Source organism: Aythya ferina (assembly GCF_964211825.1).
Source record: "Aythya ferina genome assembly, chromosome: 11".
Taxonomy (NCBI): domain Eukaryota; kingdom Metazoa; phylum Chordata; class Aves; order Anseriformes; family Anatidae; genus Aythya; species Aythya ferina.
Window position 1 is genome coordinate 18,535,149 of NC_140307.1, and position 18,322 is coordinate 18,553,470.

The following is an 18,322-nucleotide window of genomic DNA, read 5'->3' on the forward strand; positions in this document are numbered from 1 at the left end:
GTTGTGGCTTGGTTATTTGAAGTGCAAGTCACTAGTCTTGAACTAAAAGGAATTGATTTATTTATTTATTTATTTATTTTTTAGTACTGATAAGTACATTACGGGCAGTAGTTCCACCATAATAAAGTACTGCATTTATGTAGCTGTTGAGGTGCAGAAACAGTGTTTCCTTGCATTCTGCTCCTGGACATGGAATCTTTGAAAAATTAAAGAAATATTTTTATAAAAACTGTAGCTAACTGCAAGCCTTCATTGTATTGTCAGCCTAGAAACACTACACAGCAGAAAGGCAAAGGTGGATTCCCCACAGAAACTCCAGCTGATTGTCTGGCCCTGTTCACCTGCTGTGGGAACACCCTTCTCAGCTGGTCACAAGCACACAGCTGACAGACATCAGTGGTGAGTGCAGCAGGGCAAAGAAAAGGGCCCAAAACTCTGGTCCTAAACAGCACGGACTGCCCAGTAGTGTTGGGGATGTGCCACAGGACATGGTCTCCAATGCCAGCCATGGAAAGCACCCTGGTGTGCCAGAGGGAGGGGGCTCCTGGGGCAGGATGCTGCTGCCATGGAGTGCCTGGTGCCTCTTCTGGGAGCTGAGGACTCGCTGGCCTTACCCACAGGAGCTGTGCTGTGGGCAAGGTGCTGAGCTGCCCAATAGAAGAGCTATAGGAGAAGTAAGCAGACTTCACAGCATCAGGGAGGATGAACAGCAGGACATCACCAAGGTCTTCACAAAGACCTTGTGGAGGCAGATGAGCAAACCATGCAGTGAGAGTAAGAAGGGGCAGCTGGAAGTCATAGGTGGGCAGGTACTGGATGGAGATTCCCAAGATGGGCAAAGCTGGAAGCGTGTGATTTCTGGCAGCAGAAGAAAGGTTTTTTCTCCACCCTAAGGTATGAATTGTCAGAATTGTTTTGGTGCTGTTACAGACTAAGAAAGGAACATGTTAGGGGAGGGTTTGTAGCCAGCTGGGCCTGAACCAAGTGTTCACACTGATAAGTGGTGGGTAACAGAAGGTGAAGAGTCCCTTGCTGCAGGCTTTAAAGTAGGTTTGTTGAGGGATGGTAATAACAGCCGATTAAGTGTGAGAACAGGATCAACGATGCTAAGTACTGAGGCAGGGTGGTGGGACACAGCCCTTCTGGAGGACGCCACAGCCTGAAAGCAACCCAGCTCTGGTGCCTGAACACAAGTGCAGGTAGGCAGGGAGAGACCAGGGGAATGCAGGCACAAGATAAAAACAAGGAACAATGTGACAGCTCATATGGCTGCGGGTGCTTGGATGCATGGAGATCTTCAGAAAGGACAAGAGGCTGCTGCTACAGAGCCTTGTGTTCTGGATCTGAAAAGACATCCCTATGGGTAATAATATCCTGGTGAAGAGTTGGTCTAGGTCACCCAATTGTCATAAGGAATTGGGTACTGTTGTCTTGAAGCATCTCATGGAGTCCTAAGATTGCAAACCGTGGCTTTTACAGGAGACTAGGTTCTTTAACCTCTGTGAGAAGGCCACCACATGGGGATGCAGGGAATCTGGGACGTTTCTGGAGGGTTGGCAGAAAAAAAAAAGGTGCTGGATTGACCAACCGGGGCAATACTGTGCTGGATCTGCTGCCTGTCCCTTTGTACTTGACACATCCACGTTCCCTGAAACATGCACTCGGATTTTTGGAGGGTGACTCTAAAGATACCACTGTGAACACTTAGGAAATTTTGTCACCAGAAACACTTCCAGGTATGGGTCTGTGTGTCAGCTGCAGCCCCCTTACCAGAGCATTACAGATTACACCTAAACTGCTTCCTTGTACGTTCACCACCTTTGTTCACAATTCCTTTACATCTAACGCCCAACAGTGCCAGATGATAGGCAGAAAACATTTCCCAGATAGGTTTGAGCTAAATATACCAATCCATTGATAAAAGTATAGAGTGTTGATATTTACAAAGTGCGGATTTGATGAAGAAGCATAAATTTGTAAAGATCTTTTAATGGAAGACTTGAGCAAGATGCAGAGGATGGAGCATGAAGCAAGGGATAGGATGGCTGTGAAAGGAATGGTTTCTCTTACTTAAATTTAAACAGTGCCCTGAAAATCAGTAGGTGTTTCTGATATTTTTTTCTGGGCTTCGCCAAGGGTGCAAGCTGTAAGCAGTAGTGTTCACTGTCATTGATAGCGGCTTCTGCAAAGAATTACAGATTCAAACCGATTTTAATAGAATCTGAAAAACACGGCTAAGAATCTTGACCTTTTCCTTGTGGAATGATGCTGAGCCCCCTGGCTGATGCCTTCCTTCCTCAGCAGTCGTTACCTCGTCTGTTTGACTGGTTTTTAGCAACACGCAGAGCCCGAGCTCGGCCGCCTCCCCCCAGCTCCTGCTGCCCACGGCCCGGGGCGGCCGCTCGCCGCCAAATGGAGGCCCGGCAGCGCTGGGCGCCAGGCCGCAAGATGGCGCCTGCCGCCGCGCCTGAGGGAGTGCTGGACTGGGAAGGATGCACACACGATATTTTTAATAATTCCTATCCCATTATTATTATTTTTATCCTGGTTTTGATATCCCATCAATAGGAAGAGAAAATCTGATTCCTGTTACCTGAAGTGGAACGGGAAAGTGATTTATACAGCAATCTTCTTACAAGATGTGGTTAGCTGTTCCAAGCACAGTATAAAACCTCTTACAAATTTTTCAGGAGCTTAACTTTTCTGGCTCAGTTGAACCATTTGTTTCAGTGTTTAACCAGGATGACTGGTGAAATTTGTTTGTTAGTTACTATAGTTATATAGCAACTGGTGTATCTGTATTAACTTTGTTTAGTGTTAAGCCTGAATAAATAAATGTAATGCAAACAACTAAATTATTTAGCTTAAAATAAAATAAAGTACAAAATAAGCTCAACTAAGAAATGCACAGGGCTTGTGGTATAAACTGGTTTTAATTCAAAGCTCTACATAGGCAAGGTTTTTACTCACTACTGTGAGTGAGGTTTTCTTAGATTTTCAATCTATATCAGTAATTTGATTTGTATTGACTTTTGGTATTTTGGTCTTTCTCTAGAATTGTCTTTCTCTAAATTTCTCATTTACTCTAAGGATTGTTATATATGTGTAAATGTTCTGTGTTGTGGTGTTACAGAAATGAGGCTTTAAGTGTGAATAAGAAATATCCAACAGTAACTTAGTATTTGGGGAGGGATTTTTTTTTGTATTTATTTTTTCTCTTTCAAAACTCATCTCTTTTTATGCTAGGTTTTTATTATCTCAGATCTTTCATTTTTTATCAAGTGGTGTGATCATCCGTAACCTCAGCATTCTTACTGCATCGTGAGGCAGAACTGTGGGTTCTTAGGAGGCTAAAACAATTTATTTGAAGTGCAACTGAGGCTTCACGTGTGCTACTTGAAGGAGACGTGACTTAAAATGTTTGAATAGTATTAACGAGTCGTATCTAATGTATAAACTTTTTATTTTTAACTAGAGACATGGTTAAGTATATCATGCATCGAACGTAGGCAAATGATTTTCCTTCTTTACCCTGTTTTTCTCCTCTCTAACTTCATTGTTTCATACATAAACTTACTTTGCAAACTACCAGCTGCTTGGGGGTTTGATTTACTCTGTAAATCCATACCACAGTTGTGGTGCTGTTTCACTAATTGACTGTCTTTACCAAAATCTGTTTGTGTCTCATGGAAATCCACAGAAGTCTCTGGCATACCTTCAGCATGAAACGTGACCTGGATCAGCACAGATTTCCTTTTTTCTTTTGTTCTTTTTTTTTTTTTTCTTTTTTTTTTTTTTCTTTTCTCTCCAGTGTAGCTTAAACGTTACTTAGTAAATACATGATACTTTTATCAAGTCCCCAGAGTGGAAATTACATCATTAGAATGAGAACATACTAAAACACATATGAAATATTTAAAACTGAAGATGTGTGTTTTTAAATAGTGTTTTCATTTCATTTTATTGTGTTTTACATTTGACCACACATTTCTTCATTTCTTGTGTGGTCAAAAATAGTGTAGATTGTTAAAGCTAGTTTTTTTTTTTTGTTGTTTGTTTGTTTGTTTGTTGTCTGTCATTCTTCATACTGTCTATTTGTGTTTTCCTTTCTGTTTCTTGTTAATTAGTTTGTTGTGGTGCTTGGATTCTTCACATAGGATCTTATCAAATGATTTCCTTTGTATGAGATTCTGCTTTTTGGGTGCAGTTTATTTTAACATCTCCTTTTTTAATGAACCATTTCTTTAAAGGAATCAACATGCAGTTCTTAGGATGTGAACTGAGAGGAGCTCATGTCTTTATCTGCAGTTAGACCACCACTAACAACAACAAAACCATACCTCTGGTGCCACAGAAGCACCTTATTGAAATGTCTGTACATTTAAAGGGCAACCAATACCTACTATCTTCCATTCTTATCAATGAGAATTAAGCATTTAACTAGCTGCTGCGTTGCTCTATGTCATCACAAAATCAGCATGAGAAGCAAGCACAAGCTTTGGTACTCTTATACTAAGTCATTTTGCTTTGAAGTAGAGACTTAATTGCTTTTTCTGTGTGAAACATATATCATTAGCACACTAATCAGAATACAAACAGCTCACAAAGGGGATAATGAGGGAGAACTTCTATGTAATACTTGTTTTACATCCACGTGACTCTGTAGAAAAATGTTTTGTTTTGCTGAGCTGTCCTTAATTTGAGGTTTCTTGCTTAATGAGACTTCAAACAAATTCTGCATTGTAGGTTTCAGGTTTTCGTCCCAGAGAGAGGCTTGGGATTTCGGGGGGAGGGGGGAAGCAAAGTGCCTTGGAAAACCTGAACAAACATTAAGTGAGCATGCCTCTTGAGGAAAGACAGATAAGGCAGCCTTCCTAAATGTGATAGTGTAAAACTTTCAGCTGAAATATACCACAGACTAAAACGTGCATCACAATTTGTGTTTCTTAAGCCCTTTTGAGTGGAAGTTTAACGGAAAATGTTTCTGTAATTGTCTGATAGCTTTTCTGATATTTTCTACAAGTTGAAATATTTCTTACTCAGATTTTTTTTTTTTTCAAGGGCTGCAAAGTATGACCTTTTAGAGGCTGCAAATACGCATGTCTTACTATGCACTGCTGCTTGGGAGTAAGTAAAATGCTAAAGGTTTAAATCAAATTGCCCTGAGGACTGGTTACTGACCTTTTGAATGCAAAGCTGTCAAAACCTTCAACTAGACATCAGCTAGAGAAGAACACTTAAGGCAGATCAATGCAAATAGAAAACAATGTGGTTCTGACTTTTGGTAATTCCTAGTTAGTAAGAAACAGCTACTGTGCTATAAGAGCTGTTGGAAACAAACCTGCATTGCCTAGGAGTTGCTGGGAGTAACAAGTAACAGGGTTGTTTGTTTGTTTGTTTTCAGGGAAAGCCTTCTATAAGCTGCTTAAGAAATTAAAAGTTTTCATTAATTGCCAAATCCTGATATAGTTATCTGAGCAGGATGCTGCACTGACTTCAAAGGGATTTTTGTCTACTTAAGGAATGCAGGGTCAGGCCCTTAACTAGTGATAACTTTCTTCAGTGGGTTGTCAGATATGACAAACTATGCCACTTTAATAGAGGTTACCCTCTCCATGCCATGCCATCCCTTTGTCCTGAAAGCCTGCTTTTTTCCCTTGCTCAGGTAATTGAGTTTCTGGGTGGTTGCTATATAGAAAAGCTTGGAAGTGCCTGAAGCTGCAGTTTCTGTGAATGTATTTTCTTCATGCTGAATAGCTATCGCACATTATTTTCTGGTTATGACATACAATAAATGAAGTTGCGGAAAGTGTTTGATGGATTTATGACTCTTCCCCCCATTCTATGAATTGCTGCCCAACAATTAGTCATCCATCCTTAATAATTTCATTCCTAATTATTTTTCATTTACTATTGCTTGCTAAAATGCAAATTTTTAAATAAATGCCTTACTTTCTCTGTCAGCTTATAGAAATGGACCAAAAAAGAGGGGATGAGGAAACTGTTCATTTGTATGTAGACTCTCAGTCCAATAATTGTGGGCATCCTCCTGTGTTAACAGTATTAAGCAATCATATATATCCTATGCTGAAGATTCACAGACTAATTATTTTACAGGTTAGTAAAAAAAAATAATTCACTATGCTTAATCAGAATCTTACAACTGCTTTTCTGTTAGTGTAATTCAAAGTTAACTATTAAAAAATAAGAGGTGCTGCTTCATCCAAGACAAAAATAATATAGTTGAGCTCAGTTAACATGGAGCTAAAAATTATGCCTTTTTTTCCCAAAGTAATTAATTTTTACTGTTCTCCATGGTGAGAATTCAAAGTTTGTCAAGACTGTGAACACTTCTAAAACCTAATTTTCACTTGAAAAAAATGTAGACATTTATATAAGTGAAATAAAATGAAATTACTTAAGTACATGAAAATTTTCAGAATTAGGAAAGCAAATATGTCAGTTACATTTTGTTTAATATTGAAAAAAGTCTAGTTATGTAATTGATTCGTAAGGTGCAAACAGGCTGGCTCAGCTGGTCTCTCACTGTATGAAGAAACTAATCCTAGTCGTGTTCTATCTAACATGATGACTGAATAGCTGAATCTGTTCACTGGGGGCTGCAGACTGGGCTGCAGCTCAGCAGGGGCGGGAAGAGATGGGGACGGGGAGCTGAGCCACAGGGTGTGACTCAGGGCATCCCACACTGGTGGTGCTAACAGGGATGGGGCTGTAGCTCGCTCAGGGCACCTCAGAAAGAGCATTTGTCCCTTTCCGTCTCTCCTGAAATCGGCAGGAATTTCAATACTCAGGAAGATTCGGATGGCTCTCTGCTTGGTGAGGGTTTTCTCATCTGGTTAGTCTACAGCATGATGGTTTAGCAGCTGCAACAGCATGCTGACATTGAGTGGGATGCTAAGTTTTCCAGGCCATAACTTGCACTGGCCTGCTGCTCAGCTGAGCACATCAGGCCAATTTCGCTCACTTGCCTGGCAGAAAACCATTCCACACACAGTTTTCCTACTTACTTAGGTAGGATGAACATTTGGATGTGCGTAAGGTGTGTATTTTGTACATGCGTTATTTGCCTGATGCAACAAGTTCTGCCATGTGCTAACATTTGGCCACTGTGATCTTCCAGAGATACCAGAACATGAATAACAGCAAAACGTTATTTACTATTTAGGAAACATAATCCCAGGGTAATTATTAGATCCTGGATAGCAGCACGGCTGAAACTACCAGCAGCCTTAACTGCTGGCTGTTCTCCTGGTCTCCGTGCTCTGCAGGCACGTGTGTGTGCCACATGCTAAACTGAACCAGGGACTTAATGCCAGCAAAAAATGCTTGTAGTTTCCCCCCAGTGTTATTTCCATCAGGTTCAGTTGACTGATCCGATTCCTTGCTTGGCCACACAAGCCCTTGTGCCACCCCGGTGCAGGCACAGCATGTTGCAAGGCGCTGAACTGCATCAGATGAACCAAGGTTGCCTGTGGCTGTGCTTGCAGGAGAGCCGCACGGCAGTGCTCCTGCCTCTGATCTCCTCCTGCTGCCCCACAGGGCACCGCGATCCAGCCGTGCCTCCTGCCTTTGGCTCTTCCAGAGCCTCCAGAAAATGAGAAGTCCCCATGGGATCCCAAGTGATTCCAGCAGCCTCGCTGAGATAAAATCCCAGTGACTGTGGGTGATGGGGGTGGTAATTTCAGCATCAAAAGAACCACCCCCTGTGCTGCCCAGCTTTTGGCTCCCCTCAGCTCACCCCCCTCCCCTTGGCTCACTCCTTGCACCTGGGTGTTGCCTTTAGCGGTTCGGCCCGAATTCTTGGTGAAGGCGTGCTGCTGTAAGTCACAGCTTCATGCGGCCCTTCAAACATCTTCGTATCCATCCCCAGAGCCACGTCATGCATGGGGGCACTTGCAGGATGAGCCTGTGTGCGTGTGAGGGGGAGGAGGTGCTGGGAACATGCCTTGAAGGCTTCAAATCTGTTTATCTTCACACTCCTGAGAGGCGATCGCTCTCCCGTGACAGGGCAGCGCGCTGGAGGGAGCTGTGCTGGCAGCGAGGAGATAAACCTACGGGGCACAGGCTGCTTTGGCCAAGTGGCCTCTCCCTGACCAGCAATTCCTTATGTCTCTGTGAGATGAAATGGGACAGGAGCAGCAGGAAGCCTCCTCCAATCCTTCTTTTTAATAGTTCCTCAGGATAAATAGTAGATAAGAGGAAAGGCAGCATTGTTAGTAAGCTGAGAACGCTAAGACAAAGAAAAGAGCTGTGGTCTTTCACAGCAAAAATAAATAGGTATCTGTAGTGGGGTATATTCAGCAATATGTCCAACTGCTAGTTGGCCTCTGACTTGCTTTGTTTTTCATTTATTTTATTTCCAGTAATTGTTTCCTGATTGCAAACATATAGAGGAAAAAAGACAGAAATGATTTGCGTGTTTCCTGTTCTAACAGCAGAATGAAGGTAACTTACACAGGGATGAAAAGAGACCATATTTCATGCCTGTTGCTAAACAAATAGCTGCAGAACAGTGGGTTGTCATGATAAACAAGAAAGACACTGACAAAAAGCTGCCTCTCTCTAGAAGGTTTGAGAGATTCCTTTGTAGATTCAAACAGAAAGTGGTAACCTAGGAGATAATTTCTTTCTGTTCATTTCTTCTCAATCTGAGACTTATTTTATCAATCTGGTGTATTAATGTTTTGATTTATAGATTTTATCAGAGTACAGTTCTGCATTTTCAGGATTTTTACTTTTGTTTTGAGAGAGAAGCCTGTATTGTGCTATTTATTTATTTATTTATTTTAAATATTACGAATGCAGCATATGGGGCAGTTTTCTTCCACCTGCTGGCTGTTCCTCTTCCTCCTTGCAATTCCCACATATGCATAAAACCTTAATGAAGTTATTCCATGTGTTTTGGTGCACAGACACCATAGCTGCTGTTCTGTGCTATTGCTGTACCTTCACCTGTATGGTGCAAACTTTGGTGATTTTCCATTCATTTTATGCTATGATAAGCCAGGTCAGGGAGATAAACCAGGAGGAAAGAAGTCCTATCAGGGGGTGGAAAAAAAAAAAAAAAAGATTTTTCTGGAAGGTTTGGTGTTTGGAGGAGCTGGAGGACCTTACTGCAGGCAGTGGAGCATTGGCTCTGGCACAAGTGCTGGGAAGAGAGAGCTTGGGGTTGCAGCGCACCCAAACCCTACGCTGTTAGAGCTCTGTGCTGAGCGTAAGAGAGGAGTACATCTGGGATCAGGTATGCTCTCAGGTGTGCGCCTTTTCTTTATGCAGCTGTGGCTGTGTGGTTTGTTAAAAGCGCCAAGAGGAGGTCCTCTTTCTCCTGGCAAAGCTCACAGCAGAGCCCATCTTCACCCTGGTGTGGCCAGGACAGGGGTGAATTTCTGGAGGCTGCCTCCAGGGCACAGCGAAACAACGTGGCAGAGGCACACCCACTGATTCAGGCCAGCAGATTGGGATCATGGAGGGTGTCTGGAAGGAGAAAAAAAAAAAAAAAAAGAAAACACGCTAGTGTGGCAAATAATTGTATTTCTTCCACTTTGGTGTTTGTTGGTTTATAACCGTATGAGATCTGTGTTAAAATCCCTTTGTCGAGGAGGTGTGCTTTTCCTGTACAGGAAGGCTCCCTGGAGAGAAAGTTCATTAGCATCCCAAGGACTCAGCCCAAGGTGTGTTTGCCCATCTGCTCAGGGAAGGAGTGAATCTCCTTTGAGAAGGCAACCAAGATGGTAACTGTACACGGGTTCAAAATGAAGCAAGAAACCACTAAGTGACCAAATGTGCTGAAGGTAAACATTTGTATAGTGGATCTTAATGGAGTTAGCTTAACATATTGTAAATCTGTGAATACAGTGGTAATTGGATCAGGAGTTTGGCATGAGCAGCAAGGAAGTGGCTACACATGCCTCTAGTGACACCAGATCAAAAACACTCGGAACAAGAACTAAAGAAGAAAGGGGCTTCCCTGAGCAGAAGGGTTAATGATGCTGCACCAGGAGTGCAGACGCAGCCTGTTAGCTGGATTTTCAGGGATCTGCTGGCTAAAGGCAGAGCTGAACCGGTGCAAATCACCGTAATTCCCCTGCAGTTAATAAGGCTCTGCCAATTACCACTGCTCTCAGCCTGCCCTGAAAAACGATTGCAGCTCCAATACAGCAGCAGCTGTGCTAAAGTGCTCGTGCTGGCTGTCCCCTGCCCTGGGTGCTTGTAGCTACACTTTCCCTTGTACCAGACAGACCCCAGCAGCTCCTGTGGGGACCTGCTGGCAGAGCCAGAGGCTGAGCTAGGAGCTGGCGCTGGGGAAGGGTTGGCTGAGCGGGGCTGGGAGCAATGGGAGCACCAGGAGTGCAGTTTGGATGATTATATACTGGCTCAGAAATAGGTGTGGGCCACGGGGCCGCACTACTGACTCTTACAGATACTATTCTCCACCCAGAGGAGCTCTTCCCTGTCTTTTTCTTTCCTGTAAACAGGGGACTGTCTCCCATGGAGCAAATCTACTTCCCCAGGTGTCTCAGAGCTTCTTGGGTCAGGCAGATGTGGTACTGCAGGTACCCAGCTCAGGCAGTTTGTGTCCAGGCCAATCATATTCTGTCACGGCCTTTCCCAGACAGCCAGGATGAGACAGCTACCACGATGCTATTCCTTCGTCTCTGGTTTCTGAGAAGGAAAAGGTAAACTGAGCTGAAATGCCGAGTACAAAACTGTCCACAGAACAACTGAACTATTTCTGGTTCAAAATGAAAGAAATGTAAGTGGTTTTAAAATAATAATAATAATAAAAATATATATATATATTAAACTGGAAGAAAACCACATTCTCCATCTGTGGCCTGGACCTGGGGCCCGTCGTGGCTACAGAGATCTTATAAATATGGAGTTCACCAAGGGGAAATGCAGTTGCAGGTGAATTTTCAATTTTTCCTTTTCCTGAGGCTGCCATTTGCCATCCCACTGAAGAGTCCTGCCTGTTAGTTTCTGTTCCAGAACTGTTGCCATCACTTCAGGCAAAGTGCATAAACATCATGGTCATGAGACTTCATTCACCTTTGGAAAGTCCCTCTTTCTTCTTGCTGGATCATGATGTGGCCAAAATTTTGGATTTTAGCAACCACACACACAGAAGAGAAGTAGAATCAAGACCTGAGCTAGATTGGTTAATGTCAATCTGATTTTTTAAATTGTTGTTTTCAGGAAACATAAGCTGTGCTTGTTAGGGCTCGAGCTGAGAGCGAAATGCATCATGAGGTCAATCAGGTAATTCACAGACAGCAACCTGGACAGCGTGCTGGCTTTCCAGCTGCTGGTAGCACTTTAAAAGCGGTCTTGCTCAGGTCTTAAGGCATTGAAGTGGTGACTGCTGAAGTCACCACTTCACAAGTCACAAGTTATGCACACATTTCAAAGAAATAATCTCCTTTGCAGACCCCAAAATCTAAGAGAAAGCACAGAAAAGGGTTTACATGGTCTGAAAAGAACCACAAAACTGGGAAGTTTACATAGCTTCCCACATATGCCAAAAGTACAGATTGAGGCAAGTGAAAAAATCTGTGTTGGTGGGAGAAAAATTGCTGCCCTGGAGCAAAGTAGGCATAGATTTGTTTATATTGGCTGGCAATATCTTGGACCCATCCTGAACTGTCGTGGTTTTCTCATGATAATGCTTCTGTGAGACTGTTAGCCAAGTAGATAATTGTGTTTATTGGCTCCGTGCTCACTAACACGGTGCATTTGACAGAGCTCTAGCTGGCAGTGCCGTTAAGCTGTGGCTCAATGGCTTTATCAGCTAGTGGCGAAGTATGAATTTACATATGTTATCACAAGTCTGCCCTATCTCTGATCCCATTAATTACTGGAACACGTGTTAAAATAATGACATCCAACAAATTAAGGAGGGAGAGTTTGTGCTGATCTAGTCACAGCACTGCTTTATTCTAAGGAATTTATTTGTTTTGCTCTACAGAAATATGAAAAAGGAACTACTGGTGTTGTAGATGCCTGGACGCAGGCACAAGGAGTGCTCCAAAGGGACGCGCTTTTCTTTGCTAAGCCATTTAAGACTAACATCGTATTTGATCTCAGGAGTCCAGACCTCCTGCTGGCACAGCATAGTGCAGGGAGATGGTAAAGCAGCTTCACTGCCACAGCTGAGTACAGCAGCCAGCACAGACACAGTTAATGGAAACCAGCCCACACGTGGGACTACGGCTTGGTCTAAGCTCCCCTTCTGAAGGCATATTTGCCGTGTTGCCCACTAGGACCCATGCCTGCCTCAAAAAGGGCTGGTGAATGGGGAGTGGGACAGTGTCCTGTGCTGGGTAGCACTGCAGCACAGCCGCCCACCCGCAGGAAGCAGCGCCCTGCCTGAGGCTGTGCGGAACAAGGGGCTGGGGGGAAGTAACCACATCTAACAAGGGACAGTTTCATCCTACCCAGCGACTAACCAGAGCACATGATGCAGAAATGTTACCGGATAACTCAGAGTTGTGTTAATTTTGCTGTGTTAGTGATGCATGTTAGGTAGGTTAAAGGGGAAAATGTCGGTGCAAAGTGAGCAAAAACATCCCTTTGTAGTGTCAGAAAAAATATTATTTTGCCTCAAACTATGATGCTAAACACCCATGGCACTCCCTTTCTGTGTATTTCCTTCAAATCAGCATCCACTGGGGAGTTCCTGTATCCTGTCTGGAAAAGAAGCCTGTGGTAAGATCTCTGCAACGTGCACAGTGCTGGAGCAGCGCATTTGCCACAGAGTTCTAGGTGGTTTCAGGAGTCACTTGTGAAATGCTGCTCTGGGCAAGCGGAAACTCTGAGTTTTTTAAATAGGATTGCACTGGAGGACTTCAGTGGGTCCTTACCCTACCAAGGTAATCACAGTGTGGGCCTACAAAAAGCACCTCCAGGATTCTGAAACAAAAGTACTGCCAGGAGCGGTGTCCCTTCTCTACCTCACTGCTGTTGGCCATCTGGGAGGTCGCACCCAGCCCGTGTGTGAGCAGTGTCACAGGGACGCCCCAGACACAGGCAAGAAGTCTTCCAAGGGGCCCTGACTCCCACTGCATGGGGGGGCTTTGCTCTGTCACTAGTGAAGGATGTGGAGGGGAAACCCCTGGAAGCAATACGTCAAATCAGAACAGATCAGAAACGTATCTCAGATTACATCTGCAGTAATGGGAAATCCATATGGAAAATCAAGCTAACTGATAAATATTTGTTAGATACTCGTTGAAAATGCCTGCACTGTTTTTGTCACAACATGAAAGTGTGGGTTTCCTGGTCTTATTTAATGGGTGGGAATTGCAGTGCTGACTGAAGGTACATATTTGATCAGATTTGCCTTGGTAAGATGCTGTGGTGAAATGTTTGGCATCTCTCCAAATAGCTTTAACAAGTGGACATGTTTTGTCCAAGCCTTGGAATGCATTTTGAATTGCTGTTTGTTTTGGAAATGTCACTGTATGAAGGTCTCAAAACCATTGATTTTTATCTATTTGTTTACCTTTATGCAACTTTAAATGCCTTAAATATAACCATAATATCGACTTTTCAAATTAAGTAAGGAGAATTGCAGAAATATTAAATACAACTTTCTCATTTTATTAGCATTATTTGGAAGCATTCTGTTTAACACCCAAGTAGTTTTCCACAATTCCTTGGTACGCCTGTTCTGTGAGGTCCAATGCATTCCTGGAGCATCATGCTGTGTGTAACGGTCATTAACCACTGAGGAAAAAAACCAAATCTTTAGATGTGTCCCACACAGTTCAAAGATAATACCTAATTTAGGACATAGCTAGAAGGGGAAATTGCAGATAGAAGTGTATTGATATTTTGTTGTTGGCACTGTCTCCGTGCAGCCAGTGAGAGGGTGACCATGGGACTTTACACCAGACACTTCAGGTGTATTCCCCGTTGGTGTGTTTGTCTTCTAGATGTGCTGGGATCATCTAGCAAATCTTGAATTCTGGTCACTCTGAGCAGCCAGAGTTTAGTAGGAGAGAGTACAGTACTGGGACGAGCTGCAGATGGAGGGTGTGAGTTTGCCACAGGCAAGAATGAACTTTATGAATAAATTCATAAGCAATTTTCTTTGGGTTATTTTTGAGTTCTAATAAATGATACTTTTTTCATAATTCACACTCTTATCTTTAGTGACTGGATAAAGTAAAACAGTGAGGAAATTTCAAGAATACCGTGCTAAGGGGAGCCTGTTGCTGTACGTACCCCTATTCGGACACCAAAATGGTGGATGTTCGGTTCTGCTCTGCAAAGTGATGGTGAAACTGTGTGGATATCTCTTGGGTAACTGTGATTTGCATGCAAAGCTAATCTTTCCTAATTACCTTCCCCGAAAACTTACGCTAAGATCATAGCAATCTGGAATCTTTTGCTCATGTATTTCTGACAAGTGAGAAAGGTGATGTAGGTCAAACTATGGCTTACGTTGCATTTTTATGGCTTTGATTTTCTCCTGAAGGCTTTTAGAGGAGTCAGTAACTGAGGCTGTAGCCAGTCCTGGTGATGATGCAGCAGAAGGGACTGAGGTTAGCTGCTGGCTCCTGGTTCTGTGAACTTTGCAGCGCCGGCAGGAACAAAAAGCAGTAAAAACTTGCCTGTCCCTGAAGTCAGCAGCTATCACAATGAATGCAAACAGGGGGCAAATCTGCTGAGTAAGAAGATGCCTTCCCTAGGTCGTAACTTTAGCGCTCTGAACAGACAAAAAAAGAGCTTAGAAACCACGTTTCCACACTGGCTGCCAGGGTGGTGTAAAATCAGGGTGAAGCTGAAAGCTTAAGTTCTAACAGCAGCTTTTGCTTTGATGCCATCTCCCAAACACATCGCGTGCAGGATGCTGGTACCCTGATTCTCCAGCCCCGTGGTTGCAGTTTCGGCTCCCTTTTGGCGAGCTCCCCCGCTCGTGCCCCTGCTGGCACCCAGCGCTGGGGCTGTGGGCGCCGGGCGGGCATCGCCGGGGGCTCCCGGGGCTGCCCCGCGGCACCTGCGGCGGGCACCGCACGCCTGGCGCAGAGCTGCGGGCGGACCCCCGGCCCCGTTTCCAGGTGCTCCGCTGCCCACCGCCCCTCTCTGGGCGCCGACAGGAGCGAGCTCGGGACCCTCGCCCCGCTCCCCCGACGGCGGGCCCGGCCCCAGCGGCCGAGGCGGCGCCCTCGGGGCACGGACCCGGCCGGGGGGCGGCCGCCCTCGGGTCCCGGCGGGGCAGCTCCGGGGGTCGGCCCGGATGGCGCCGGGCGCCCCTCGCGTGCGGGGCCGGCTCCGGCTCCGGCTCCGGCTCCTGCCCCCGCCCGGCCCGGGGGCATTGTCCGCCGCGGCCCGCCCCGTCCAGCCGCGGCCCTCCCCCGGCCGGCCCCGGCCCTGCCCCTCGCCCCTCGCCTCCCCGAAGGCCAATGGAGACGGGATGCGGAGGGTAGGGCCGGGACGGGCTCGCCGGGGCCGCTCCTTGTCCGCCCCCTGTCTCCTCCCCTCGCCCGCTGACCGGGCTCTCTGGCGGCGGCCGGCGGGGCACGCAAGCCGCGTCCCGCTAAATGGCGCCGCTCCGCCGCCCGCCGCTGCTGCGGGCGCTGCTCCGGGCGCTGCTGCTGCCGCTGCCAGGTGAGTGCGGGCCGGGCCGGGCCGGGTCCGTGCCGCCGCCGCACGTGGCTGCACCGAGCCGGCACCGGCGGCCGCGCGGCTCCGCGCTTTGTTCGCCCCGCGACGGGGCGGGCGGGCAGCGGGGGGGTGCGGGCAGCCCCGCCGGCAGGGGGCGGGAGCGGGCCGCTGGGCACCGGCCCCTGGGCGCCGTTAACCGGCCCTTGGGTGCCGTTAACCGGCCCGGCGCCCCCGAGGGCTGGGCGCTGTGAGGGGCGCTGTGAGGGGCGCCCGGGCAGCGGGGACAGGACGGGAGGAGCGGGGGGGTAAAGGGTAGGCTCCGCTCGCCGGAGTGAGGGGTTTCCTTAACGCTTTCTTGTAAAATTAGCCCTTTACGACGCCCCAGCTCCTGTGACAGGCTTGTAAAATTAGCGAGCGGCTCGGGAGCCCGGCGGGTGCTGGCGAAGCTCCGCCGGCGGACAGGAGTTGGCACCTGCGTGGGGGCACGGCGGGGACCCCAGCACCCCGCTGCCTGCAGCACCCCGCTGCCGAGCCGGGGCTGTGCTGGAGGCACCCGTTCCCACACACATCCCACACCGGGATGCGTCTGGAAGCCGGGAGGCAAGAGGCTGAGCAGCCTGGACCCCGACGACTTTACTCGGCTGGAAGGCAGTGGTGCAGCTTTCCCGGAGCGGGCCGGGGTGCAGCTGGAAGGGCTGGGAGGTCTCGGAGCCTTTAATAGCAGTAACGGGTCTGCCTCGTGTGTGTGGGATTGCTCACAAGTGCTCTGGGTAACAAGCACGGCCATACTTACAGTCAAAATCTTTTTCTCTCCCTTAGGAGTGTGGTGCTTTAGTGAACTGTTTTTTGTGAAGGAGCCTCAAGATGTTACGGTCTCAAGGAAGGATCCGGTGGTTTTAGACTGCCAGGCCCGTGGTGAAGCTCCTATAACTATTACGTGGCTGAAAAATGGAGTCAAAGTATCTGAAAATGAAAGGATCTACACTTTATCCAATGGCTCTTTATACATCAGTGAGGTGGAAGGAAAGAAAGGAGAGCTGTCAGATGAAGGATTTTACCAGTGCTTAGCTCTGAACAAGCATGGAGCCATTCTCAGTCAAAAAAGTCACCTTACTCTAGCAAGTAAGTTCCAGCTCTTGTTTGTTAACCTGCTCCCAAGTCTGTGGCAACAGCTCCTGACCAGCACAAAACAACCTATTGTTCTGATGTTTGTGCGCATGAAAAGACAAATCACAAAAGCAAATAGCGAGGCAATTCTGCAAAACACTTGTTTCTTTTTGTATGTGTAAACATTATGAACAAATCTTGTCATGCCTCCGTTCAAGTCTGTGATGTGGCCGGAGTGGCAGAGCCACCTGTGAGCCCTCGTGATCGGTGGTGCCGTATGTGGTTCGCTCACCAGAGCAAGCTGTGCTGGTAGAGTGGTTGCAGATGATGCAGAGCCATGCTGCTACCAACCTTCTGGGTCTCATTTCAAAAGTCCTGTTCTTGAAACTTTGCAAGGGTTATCTACAAATCTTTTTTTTTTTTTTTTTTTCTTGTTCAATAGCCTGGTGTTGTGATGAGTAGTGTTGGGGATATCTTGGGGCAGAGTACAATAATAATAGAGATGGCTGTCTTTGGGAGAGGAGAGGGGAAAGGTTTTCAGGGCCATCATGAAGATTAAATCAGAGAATCATTTAGGTTAGAAAAGACCTCTAAGATCATCTGGTCCAACCTTTAGCCTAGTACTGCCAAGCCCACCATTAAACCATGTCCCTAAATTACCAAGTCCTTGCTGTTCTGCTGTCTACCCTCAGCCAGGCGGATGGGTACTGTCCCTTTTGGAACTGCTTCAGGGTTCTGGAACCTGCCATAAGGACCTGTTACCTCATGCCACTGCTTTAGGGTTCTGGAACCTGCCATAAGGACCTGTTACACAGTGCCACTGGGGGAGTCACACTTGTAGGGCACTCCAGGCCCTGCTGCTGCCTGAGCGGTGAGGGAAATTGTTGCGTGTAAGTGCCTTTATAGCTTTAATGGTCTGACCCCAAGCGTGTGTTGCCCTTGGTTTTCCTAGCATCTTTAAATGTATTGAGCAAGAGATGTGCGTTGGGAACTGAATGCCATGCCTTCTTCCAGGACAGTGCAGAGTTTTGCCAGTAGGCTGGGGTCATTTCAAAGAGAGTATAACACAGAGTACACAGTTTGTGTAGTCCTCTCATGTTCCCTCTCTAATAGGACTTAACTGATGAACTTAATCTAATAGGAAAAGGCTCCCTTTGACCTCTTCAACCCTGTTCTTCGTGGCAAGTTGCAGTAAACTGTGGCACTGATACCTCTGTGGAAACTAGGCTTTGGCTGTGAATTGCAAGTTTTATCAAATTGAATCTGAAATTAATTAGTTTATTCAGTTAGTACATTAACAGGCATTAAAAAAGTCTGAATGTTAAACTTTTTTTTTTTTTTTCTTTCCCCCCCCGCGTGCTTCTGAACTGAATATAAAAGCTGTCCATAACGTATCTCAGGAAGGTGTGAAATACCTTGTTCAGTGATCTGGAGCTTCAGCAGTTGAAGACCAGCCTGGTGGAAGCAGGTGGCTCCAGGAAAGTTACGAGTTTTCACATGCTGCAAGAGGCTGTGAACTCTCAGTTTCTGAAAACTGGCTATTTATTACTTTGTATCATGGCATCTTACTCACTTTAAGGATTAG

The 18,322-nt window shown here is 46.1% G+C and overlaps 1 protein-coding gene across 1 annotated transcript in view; it reads left to right on the plus strand.

The window, feature by feature from the left end:
* The first annotated feature begins 15,544 nt into the window (after positions 1 to 15,544).
* Positions 15,545 to 18,322, plus strand: part of PRTG (protogenin) — an 87,005-nt gene continuing 84,227 nt past the window's right edge. Inside the window, exons 1-2 of the mRNA XM_084532577.1 lie at positions 15,545 to 15,633; positions 16,450 to 16,752. Of these exons, the coding sequence (XP_084388703.1) occupies positions 15,567 to 15,633; positions 16,450 to 16,752 (370 nt within the window). The 5' untranslated portion in view covers positions 15,545 to 15,566. The remainder of the gene's footprint in view (positions 15,634 to 16,449; positions 16,753 to 18,322) is intronic.